The sequence below is a fragment of the Bufo bufo genome, chromosome 6 (assembly GCF_905171765.1).
Source record: "Bufo bufo chromosome 6, aBufBuf1.1, whole genome shotgun sequence".
Lineage (NCBI taxonomy): Eukaryota > Metazoa > Chordata > Amphibia > Anura > Bufonidae > Bufo > Bufo bufo.
The window spans coordinates 84,759,343-84,771,882 of record NC_053394.1 but is presented as its reverse complement, the minus strand read 5'-3'; the positions used below and the strand labels follow the sequence as shown (position 1 = coordinate 84,771,882).

The 12,540-nt window shown below is 40.0% G+C and overlaps 1 protein-coding gene across 3 annotated transcripts in view; it reads left to right on the top strand.

Annotated features, from left to right (window-relative positions):
- The window catches only part of A1CF (APOBEC1 complementation factor), a 129,498-nt gene that overhangs the window by 17,596 nt on the left and 99,362 nt on the right, over nucleotides 1-12,540 (top strand). For all 3 annotated transcript variants that reach the window (XM_040434789.1, XM_040434791.1, XM_040434788.1), the window contains exon 2: nucleotides 5,013-5,156. In XM_040434789.1, coding sequence (XP_040290723.1) covers nucleotides 5,058-5,156 — 99 coding nt within the window. In that variant the 5' untranslated portion in view covers nucleotides 5,013-5,057. The remainder of the gene's footprint in view (nucleotides 1-5,012; nucleotides 5,157-12,540) is intronic.

Here is a 12,540-nt window from a genome sequence, read left to right as displayed (position 1 = left end):
TATCTGTTTATAAGATTATATCTTATGATGCTGGAGTAGAAAATTTGTAAATTACATGATTACCGGTAATTCATAGATCCAAAATAAATCCAAATTAAATCCCAAAGTGTAACCATTCCCATACAATTGGACCATTCCCATACAATTTTTATTCTTATTTTACAATTTAAATATTTGGCTTTTTTAATGCAACTTCAAATGTTGAGAGTGCTTTTTAATTCATTTACCACTAATTAGACTTCTCACATGGTTACTGGGCATCAACAGTAGATGTTCAGGGACTACTTGCTGTTAATTTTAGAATAATAATCTTTGAAGATCATCAAAAAATATTGGAAACCATACATTTACAGTATTTTAAAGTGCCTTTAAACTTTGAATGGGGCTTCACTTTTGTTGTGCCCTCCCCAATGGTTACTGAGGTGTCAGTTTTGACAGGTGTGATCATACATTGATCACTATTGCTGCACAGGAACAGGGGTGCATCAGCCTTTCTGCTGCCTGAGGCAAAAATTTTAACGGTGCCCCTCCCCCCATTCCCATGACAAATTTTCAACCTAACCTCTTCCCTCCTAACATTACACATCACTAAAAAACATATAGGGTAATACAGCGCCCCATACATCTTACATCCGGTGATGTTTCCCCTGATGTAGATATTCTCTTTCCTCATCTTCTCCTTTCAGACCAGACCACCATGATGATTTTTTTTCAGCTGAGTCTCGTCTCTGCAGAGTTTGACAAACAGACATTCTAAACACCCCATCCTGCCAACCCCAATACTGTGCCAGCGGTGCTCCCCAAAACTACACTGCAGAAAGAGTCCACCTGAAAATACTCACCACTGAAAGTCTATGAAACAGCAGTGAGCAGGAAGAGAGAAGGGAGATGGCGGGTGCAGACTGCGCGCGCCTTCTCTTCATACAGCTGATCGGCAGGGGTGACGGGTGTTGGACCCCCGCCAACCTTTATTGATGACCTATCCTGAGGATAGGTCTTCAATAGAAAAAGTCCAGACAACCCCTTTAAGTCTTTTTAGGCCTCAATGGATATATGTATTATTATGGACTAATCATGATATTATTACTTGTATTGTGGTTTTTATATATTTCTTTCTATGCTTTGGATTGCTATTTTGCTAGTCATGTAATGATCCTGTTACATGAGCCAAGGCTGGACCAATAATTATCCAATCAGTGTCCATCTAAAGGGCCTTTCACACCGCCCGATGTAAAATGAATGGGGGAGGAACGATCTTTCAGCCCCCTTACAGTTGACATGGTGTTGGTTTACACATGGTGGTGTGCTGCTGACGAATAATGACTTCAGGTGCTGCATTAAAGATGCAATCACACGACAAACAAGGTTTTACTCGTTTATTGGGTGATCGGCGGAACCTTTGACCTACCATTTATAGGGAATGAGCATTCAAATAAACTTAATAACCGTTCTGTTCATTGGTCTGATCTTCAACCAGTATAAGAGGGATGACACTGGATGACACTGGCACAGATTTACTAATGTGATCGCACCTAGAATTTATTGTACAATGCACTAAAATCTGTGCTATTTCGCCAAGTGGTTTACTGGGAAATGGGTAGGGCCACATTTTGAACCAACAATGTGCCAAAATAATAATTTATGGAAGAAACTTCTGTCACGTAGTAAGCCAACCAATAGGTGGACAAGTCTCCCAAGACTAACCATCCAGCCTGAGCCACAGATCTTTCAACTGCCTTGTCTAATGGCAGTTTTACACTGCCCGAGTTATTGGGCAGATTATCAGGCTATGGACGCTCGTTCCCGATAATCTGCCTGTGTAAAGGTGCCGCAGATCACCAGATGCAAGAACGCTCGTCCATCAAGTGAATTTATCGGTCATGTGGTCTCCTCAATCATCACTTCTGTGCAGCAGATCGTGGTATGTGAACAGCCCTCTGCTGCCCAGAAACAAGGAATCTGTGTGAGGACGGATGGCATTAGCTATTGCTCATCCCCATGGAGTGGAGGTGATTGTAAATGCAGCTCTCCACCTCCACGGATGAGCAGGCCGTTATCGGGAAGGAACAGTCCCTTGCCAAAATTTGTCTGTTCCATTGGGCCATGTAAATCCACCTTAAAAGGGTCGTCTTACTTCAGCAAATAGCATTTATCATGTAGAGAAATTTAATACAAGGCACTTACTAATGTATTGTGATTGTCCATATTGCCTCCTTTGCTGCCTGGATTTGTTTTTCTGTCACATTATACACTGATTGTTTCCATGGTCATGACCACCCTGCAATCCAGCAGCAGTGGTCATGCTTGCGCACTATAGCAAAAAGAAAAGGCCTTTCTGGTGGCTGTGACCGCGGGAGCACGAATAGGAACGCATGCGCAGCAGCTCCTGTCCCGGACATCTTGTATCTCCACTGCAGCAGTGGTCATAAACAAGTAGTGTATAATGCAATGGAAAAATGGATCAAACCAGCAAAGGAGGTAAAATAGTGCCTTGTATTAGGTTCCTCTGCCATTTGCTGAAGGGAGACAACCCGTTTAAGTTTGCACAGCCTACCTTTTAGACAGGATTAGAAAATCTGCCGCATTGTTCTTTACATCACGGCACTGAAAATCTGTAATGGTCGGACTCTACAGCAACACGCCACCAATCAGGAGTCGCAGTAAATCTAATAATACAATGCAATATAATTACAGCGACTCACGAATGGCAGTGTGTCACACTGATGGCCTAGTCACGCAGTGGTGTCCGCTCGGACAGAAATGTTGGACAGGATCACAGAGGGCAGATAGAGCAATAACTTTCTCCATGTCATAGCTTCAGGTTTAGTTGACCCGTATTTTTGTGATCATTGCCGCCAGATACAATGCTCTCCACATAAGATCTTGACACATGGAAACTTTGCTTATCTGATGTCTCACGTGGTACTAGATTTATGGATAGCTTCAGAATAAGCAGATTTCAGAGGGAGTTGATGAGGTAATCAGATGGTGACAGCTCGGAGACAGTGCCACATGGAAAATACAGTGTAATGGGACCTTAGCTTTCTGATGGCGGATAAGATACAGTGAAAAAATTCATAGATAGAAGAAAAACATAGATTATGCTTCCATCTTTAGAACAGTCTCTGATCGTTGAGAGGTTTGACTGTTAACTAAATGGTAAGCTCTGAGACACTGAGGGGATTAGCTCACAAAGACCCTTCACTATAATATTTTTTGTCTACAGGCAGTGACCAGGAGAAGGGGCGTAGCTGAAGGCCCATGGGCCCTGGTGCAAGATTTAAGCTTGGGCCCCCCTTCCCTCAGTGCTTTGTGGCCAGGGGCAGGGAAGCACATAGCCTTCAAGCTGCCTGAGCCAAAAATTGAAACGCTCCCCCCCCCCCATGCCAAATTGTTGACCTAACCCATTCCCTCCAGCCAGATGACCAGCATGCACTTTCTATTATACTGATGTCTTCTTATGGGGCACAAGGGTCTTTGGGCCCCCTCAGGCTCCTGGGCCCGGTAGTAACTGCTACCTCTGCACCCACTGTAACTACGCCCCTGACAAGGAGCTGTAGTTGTGCTGGTTGTCATATAATGTTTTAGACAGTTCTTCATTCAGCTAGAGAAAATAGTTTTTTTTTCAAATTATTAAAATAAAATTGTATTGTGTTGTAAAATTGTATATATTGGTCTATCTAACTATCTATCTATCTATCTATCTATCTATCTATTATCTATCTATCTATATCTATTTCTATTTCTATCTATTATCTATCTATCTATATCTATTTCTATATATTATCTATCTATATCTATTTCTATCTATTATCTATCTATTTATATCTATTTATATCTATTATCTATCTATTTATATCTATTTATATCTATTTATATCTATTATCTATCTATTTATATCTATTTATATCTATTATCTATCTATTTATATCTATTTATATCAATTATCTATATCTATTTCTATCTATTATCTATTTATCTATATCTATTTCTATCTATTTATATCTATTTATATCTATTTATATCTATTATCTATATCTATTTCTATCTATTGAGTTGTTAAATATCATATTAATTATATATATAGATAATATAAAATTAAGCAGATTTGCTATTTTCATGCCACTAAAAAAATGATCCAGTGAAGAGTTATGACACTTTATTGCATAGTATGGCTCCACCTAGTGTGCAAAGTGTACAGTAACGTTCATGTCCATTTAATGAGCAGAGAGCTGCTGGACGCACATGTTCAGTCACTCTCCCAAGAGCCAGGTCTCCATATAGTCATCTGTGCAAGAAAATTATCTTTCTGCCCGAAGAGTAAAGACTCATCTGTAGCATGGCAGTTTAGCTGAGAAGACTTCTTCTACAAGGGAAGTAAGAAGGCACTATATTGTAGCTACCAGAGGGAGAAGGAGACTGATTCCATCCAGAGCCAGCCCCCAGCAGCACAGATTACCAGCAGCACCTGGGGGGGGGGAGCACATGAAAACAAAAATAATTTTAATGGTATTTTTTGTCCTAGAAACAATATAAATTACTTTAAAACAGCATTTAAAGAGGACCTGTCACCTCTCCTGATGTCTATTGTAGTAACTGCTTGCATTCTATAGCATCTATTCATATGACTCTGTGTTATACCATTGCTTTATTATTCCTGCTAGAAGTTATGGATGAATTACTACCAGTTTGCATTGAAGGTCCAGAAGGTTGTTACCAGTTGAGGTGTGTCCCTGCACAGTCTGACACAAGTGTGTGACCCAAGCCAACCCTCTGGGGCAAGATGATACATTATGCATTGTTTTCCACAGTTTCTGTCCACCGGTAGTATGTAAAGTGTAATAATGTGTTGTACAGTGTGTAATGTGTACTATAATTTTCTATAGAAATAAAGATTGATCAATGTCACCAAATAATTTCTATACATAATGTGACAAATAATAAATTTTCAAATTATTTGCAACCTTTTTTTTATTTTTAATTCATTTAATTTATCTTAAATTTGATTGCAGTGAGCACACCTAATTAACCTGATTTTTTGCTGATAATCACTCACAATGGAATCAAATCAAAAATCCGGGGATGAAATGGCCGCCACACAGAAGGAAGCCTCAATGCGTGCTCTGATTCAGCGCACAGGATATAGTTTGACACAGGTAGGAGCTTTAGCTACAGATAATTTGACACATCTTTTGGGTTCATTATATCCTGTAATATGAAATAACATTAGAATTAAGTATTGCACAATTTTTCTTGCTGATGTATATAGCTGATACCATTTTTTTTTTATTCAGATTGAGCGCCGCACTGACAATATAGACAATAGTAATAATGGAGGCTTATAGGAGGGTGTCTGATATTAAAGAAGCACGCCAGGATTTTTTTTTATTTGCCTATATACTGCAGGAGAGGCCATCATTAAAGAATAAGATAGAGGCTCTTGTGTGTGCCTTGGCAACAAATCATTTTCCCTATAAATCCTACATTTCCCATCATTCCTGGCTTTGCAGACACAGAAGGGGTGGATACTGCACTCCCTGAGGGCAGCTATGACAGATTAGTGACATAGCTGCTGTCCAATCACACTGAAGTGTCTCCATATTCTCCTATGTGATGCAGCTTGAGCCTGTCTCCCCTCTCTCTTGTCATCTCCGTCCACCTGTCAGCTCTTACATGCAGGAGGCAGGGACACCAGTATGAAGCTAGATCTCATAGAACTACACTGGAGAGTCAGCACACACAGATAGTACAGACAGGGAATTTGAGTCAGAAGGTTTATATAACTGCGACTAATCACTGTATACACTTACCTACTATATATCTGCACTCCTGGCACTTTACATTGGGAAGACATTAAATCTTCAACAGAATACAGGGGTATACCCAGGAAGATGGAGAGAGGGGAGGAAAGAGGCCTGAGAGTTTCCAGGAGGGATTTGATTGGTGATGATGTCATCCTGTAGTTCACAGGAAGTCAGCCACAGGGGAGAGACTGAGTTGTATGGATGAAACTGAGTTACTTTCATACAGGCGTTTCTATTTTCCGGTATTGATATCTGTCATAGGATCTCAATACCGGAGAAAAACGCTTCTGTTTTGACCCCATTCATTGTCAATGGGGACAAAACGGAACTGAACAGAACGGAATGCTCCAAAATACATTCCGTTCCGTTTGGTTGCATTTCCACACCGGAGAGCCAACCGCAGCAAGCTGCATTTTTTTTTCAATCATGAGATGCGGAGCAGAACGGATCAGTCATGACCCAAAATGCAAGTCAATGGGAACGGATCCATTCTCTCTGACACAATGGAAAACTGATCCGCCCCCCATTGACTTTTAATGGTGTTCATGACAGATCCGTTTTGGCTATGTTACAGATAATACAACCGGATCCGTTCATAACGGATGCAGATGGTTATATTATCAGTAGCGGAAGCGTTTTTGCTGATCCCTGTCGGATCCAGCAAAAACGCTAGTGTGAAAGTAGCCTTAAGGTGTACAAATTACACTGTTGAATACTGATGGTAAATTTTTGATATATATGTATATATATATATATATATATATATATACAGTACAGACCAAAAGTTTGGACACACCTTCTCATTCAAAGAGTTTTCTTTATTTTCATGACTATGAAAATTGTAGATTCACACTGAAGGCATCAAAACTATGAATTAACACATGTGGAATTATATACATAACAAACAAGTGTGAAACAACTGAAAATATGTCATATTCTAGGTTCTTCAAAGTAGCCACCTTTTGCTTTGATTACTGCTTTGCACACTCTTGGCATTCTCTTGATGAGCTTCAAGAGGTAGTCCCCTGAAATGGTTTTCACTTCACAGGTGTGCCCTGTCAGGTTTAATAAGTGGGATTTCTTGCCTTATAAATGGGGTTGGGACCATCAGTTGCGTTGAGGAGAAGTCAGGTGGATACACAGCTGATAGTCCTACTGAATAGACTGTTAGAATTTGTATTATTGCAAGAAAAAAGCAGCTAAGTAAAGAAAAACGAGTGGCCATCATTACTTTAAGAAATGAAGGTCAGTCAGTCAGCCGAAAAATTGGGAAAACTTTGAAAGTAAGGGCTATTTGACCATGAAAGAGAGTGATGGGGTGCTGCGCCAGATGACCTGGCCTCCAGTCACCGGACCTGAAACCAATCGAGATGGTTTGGGGTGAGCTGGACCGCAGAGTGAAGGCAAAAGGGCCAACAAGTGCTAAGCATCTCTGGGAACTCCTTCAAGACTGTTGGAAGACCATTTCAGGGGACTACCTCTTGAAGCTCATCAAGAGAATGCCAAGAGTGTGCAAAGCAGTAATCAAAGCAAAAGGTGGCTACTTTGAAGAAACTAGAATATGACATATTTTCAGTTGTTTCACACTTGTTTGTTATGTATATAATTCCACATGTGTTAATTCATAGTTTTGATGCCTTCAGTGTGAATCTACAATTTTCATAGTCATGAAAATAAAGAAAACTCTTTGAATGAGAAGGTGTGTCCAAACTTTTGGTCTGTACTGTATATATATATATATATTAATAATAAAATGAATTAAAAAAATAACCTGAGGGCTTCTTTAAACTGCTTCTTTTTTGGGAACAGTGCTACTCTTATTCATGGGCTAGTCCCTGATATTGCTAACCCGCTGAAATATTGATACAGCCCATAGACGAGTGTGGAGCTAATTCTGGAAAAAATATATAACTCCAAGTACGGTTAAACAAAGTCTGCGTGAAGGTATTAGCAGGGTTCCTTTTAATATGGGTGAAGTTATAAGACGGAGATGTCCACGACTAGACACATGCTCCTGCTCGATGGTTCTGTATAGCACATTGTGTGCCCTGTGTCCTTCCCTTCATGCTTGGGCTGTTTATCTCTTTTCTGTTATCATATGTGCCTCTTTTTTTGTTGTCTCTCAGTCAACTCACCCTTATCTCTCTCTGTCTGCAGCCTGTTTTACTCTTTCTTTATTGCTGTTTCTTTCTTTGTTCTACTGAATTCAAAAGCCACACACAGAAAATGTATCCTTGATCTGATGAATATAATTATCAGCAGTGTCTGTAGTAGATGGTATAGGGATTAGTGAGGTAGCCATGAAATCTAGAAGTCCCTTCAGGATTGTTTCACATATGCATTCCGTCCGGCCCCATTCACTATAATGGTGGCCAGTGGAGATCCAGCCGTAACCCAGAAGCGTTCCTTCTAGACAAGCTCCTGCTCGTCAGTGGAGGGGACAGCTGCATTTACATGTAGCGATCTCCTCAACAGTATGGGGAGTGATCACTAATACCATCACTCTTCCCCATACAGACTCATTGTATGCCGGCAGCAGATGCTGTTTACCCAGCACATTCTGCTGCGGCAAGCAATGATTTTTGAGATCACATGAATGATACAATTACCTGATGAACGAGTGTTTTGCTTGTTCATCGGATAATCGGCGGCACATTTACAGCGCCAGATAATCGCTAACGAGAGTTCCTATGAACGCTCACTAACAATTATCTGTGGGATTCTTGGCCCATGTAGCAAAGGACTAGAATTAGGGGGCACACCAAATAAACATCACAGAGTGCAAACCACGGTATTAATACAAAATCATATAGAATTGAAAGAAATACTGCATACAAGGCTGCACCTCTTGTTATAAAAATATATAATTTATTAGAAAACACAAAAGCCCAAAAATTCAAATCATTGTATACATTTAGAACACTGTCTGTGGACTAGACATACTGTATGTCCAACACACATACCTACAACCACCAATTTCTAAATGGAAACATATATACGCTGCCAAAGTAGTACATAATGCATGAATAAGGCATCAAAAAATGCAAATACTTGAATCAGTGGGCATGGTGTGTAGGTAAGGTACTCCCCACGCGTATCGCCAGGTCAAACTGGCTTCCTCAGGGGTCCATAAACCAGAACAAATGTGCACAGTATATATACATAAACAATTAGTAAGTGAAAGATGTCACCTGTTTAGAGATGCCGGTTTACATTAGGTGGCGCCATTATGTAGAGACATCGGCTCTGCATCGGGAGCATCAATGCAGCCACACCACACCCTCTTGCTTTTTGTGAGCTTATTTTTTATCAGGTGACATCTATCACTTACTAATTGTTTATGTATATATACTGTGCACATTTGTTCTGGTTTATGGGCCCCTGAGGAAGCCAGTTTGACCTGGCGATATGAGTGGGGCATACCTGACCTACACACCATGACCGCTGATTCTCCTATTTGATAAGTATTTGCATTTTTTGATGCCTTATTCATGCATTATGTACTACTTTGGCAGCGTATATATGTTTCCATTTAGAAATTGGTGGTTGTAGGTATGTGTGTTTGACATACAGTATGTCTAGTCCACACACAGTGTTGTAATTGTATACAATGATTTTAATTTTTGGACTTTGTGTTTTCTAATAAATTATATATTTTTCTAACAAGAGGTGCAGTCTTGTATGCAGTATTTCTTTCTTCAAATCTATATATTCTTGGCCCACGTAACATGCCCTTTAGTCCTAAAGGTGCCCGTACACCTTCCATAGGCTTATTCGGACAACAGCTATCTCTTCTGACTTCCCCATACACATGCATGCCCAGTTTCGGCAAGCGTGTCTGTTATCGATGTAGTCAGTGGAGCTAGCAGCTGCCAATTATTGGAAGTGGCAAGCTATGAGTCGAAATCTGACTTTTCAACAAGCCTTGGAATTTGACAAGGATTTATAGCCAGACTGAGGCTTATTGGAAAGTCGAATTCTGACTCATAGAGAGCCACTTCCAATAGGTGGCGCTGATGAAATGGTTCTCTTCCTTGTGAGATACCTCTTTGCATATTTGTTTCCTATTGAGCGTTGCCAATAAGTCTCAATACCATGGAGCACTTCCATTAAGTCTCCGTACATGACTGGTTTCTGCCTATCCAGGGAGATCAAAAGGATACAGCAAAGAAATTCAGTTTGCCCAATTGTTCCTTCCCATGACATCACCTATCAGAGAGAGCTTCCCATACACATTAGATTACCAAACAAACCTCACACTTCTATGTATGGGGGATTTCAAGATTGCCATCTAATCTGATGTCAGGGGAGATGTGAGTTGGATATGTTGAAATTCATTTGTTTTCAGGGAGATAAGCCTTCCACCAGAGGCGTCCGGCAGCGTCTTACTCCATTTTCCTATTTACAACACAAGCATGCTAAGCCGAACAGTTTTCTTGCATATTAGACATATTTCAATCCCATCAATAGGACATTTACACACATGAATTTAAATTGATTTAGGTCTGACTGCATAGAAATTAGTTGGATATTTGTAATTACAAGGTCACCACTAACATAACCATGCACTAGACATTTGCACATCTGAAAAGTCCATCTGCACCCAATCATAACATGAAGGGACAGATGCTGATCGATGGGTTTTGGATCTTTTTGATCTTTGTTGCATGATGTTGAAAAGTTGTTCATGCCGAACGACAGATCTGCTCCCGTCAATGGAAGCCCAAGGAAAGCCACAGATCACTGTAGGCAGTTATGAGGTGGTTTGCTTGATTTGTTGTTGTCTTGTGGCATTCTCATCCAAGATGGCATTCTCAACAAACAAACCAAGAGTGGCACTGGCAAGTCATTTAGCAAATTTAGTACCATAATTTGCAACTTTTTTACCATACAATATTGGTGAAAGTCGTTGATGAATGTCATATAAGATTATGGCCATCTATGACTAGACTTTGACTTTTACTGTATGAGATGGCTGCCAATCATCCCCAAATTTATGGATAAGTCAATAAAATGATGGAATTTTTGCAAGCATTCAGGAAAGATGCAGTGATCTTTGTTAGAAGTTGGGGCATTGCTGCAGATCCATGGCTATTGAGCTGGTTTTGGAGAGAATTATGTTTGACCTTTGATATGGTGGCTGAAAAACATGGTGTGCTTCTTTACAACGGGTTCTTAGATATTCACTAGGTGGTACTTTTTTTTATAAACACAATGCTATTACTTTGACACTGTAGCTACTATATAACAGCAATTGGCATTGTAAAATGTTCATGAATACAATATCTATAATGAATATTATGGTTGATGACTCATCTGAGAGGCTTCCATACAATAGCCCATTTGGTTTGCTCAAGCTTCCCCTTGGCAGAATCCACTGTTTGGCTTTGAATGTGGGAACCTGAACGAGCAATGACCAGCTAATTGCTGCAGCAACTTTAATCAGAAAGGAGTTGTCTCTAGTGAGACAACCCTTTAAAGGGTATTCCCATCTGATAAAGTGATGGCGTATCACTAGGATCAACCTCCAGGACGTGCAACTAAAGGGGCCACAGTACTATACCAACTCTTTGAACCCTCCAGTCTCAGGATTGGTGGACTAGTGGATGTTCCATCATTCTATTGCTGCCCAAAATATGCTGTCCAAGGAATTGAAGCAATGCCCCATTCAAGTGAATGGATCTGTATTGCAATTCCCTACACACTTTAAAGGGGACCTGTAAAACTGAAGTTGATATACTTTCTGAACAACTAAAAAAGTCAGCTCCATCAATCCAAAATTACTATGGTCTTGACCTCCATTACAGTTGGAAGAGCTGCTCACTTACAAACTGGTTCTCAAAAATGTAAAATACAAATACAAAGCAATTATTCTGGATAAGAACTTCAATTTCAGATTTGATGCTTTCAGAAATTTGGGGAATCAAGAGTACTGATGCTTTAGTCTTAAAACTAAACACAAGGCACCTATGAAAAAAAAAATTAAAATCTTGTTAGCATGCAATCCTTTCATTAAACAGGTCCACAAAATAGAGTGTAGTGGACAATCGATGATCTGCCTTACACATGCATAAATCCTTGAGCCTAGGAGATCTGGGCTTTATTTACACACTTCTAAAAGGTAATCCATACGTAACTGATTACTGATGACTCATTAAACATTCATCTCCTCTTTCATATCTGCAGTGCCTGGGACCATTTGCACTATTGTTTATAATGTTTGATCTCATATATCAAGGGAAAAACTTTTTCTAATACTGTACACATAGGCACCTAGGACCCCCACTGATCAGCTTTTCGACAAGAAGGCAGCACTACATGCAAGCACTGCTTCATGGTCTTTAGACTACACATCGTCTTCTGTGGAGTGGCAGCGTAGTGTAATTACAAGCACTAGCTCCATTCAAGTAAATGGAGTGAGTACACGACATTACACTGTACTTCCGAGATAAAGTGCAGTGTAATGAACAGCTGATTGACGACGGTCCAGGGGGCCGGACCCTGCTGATCAGATATTGATGACCTATCCTGAGGATAGGTCATTAATGTAAATCACTGTACAACTCCTTTAAGACCAGCATGTAAAACGCAGAACTTGATATACTGTATGTCTCCCAAGGTGTCTAGTCATTTCTTAACTACATTAGTCTGTCATCGTAAAATTCACTGTTAAACCAGGTACAATATTTAAATGCAATTTTTATTTTACTTAGTGATCCTTCGTTTGATTGTAGAG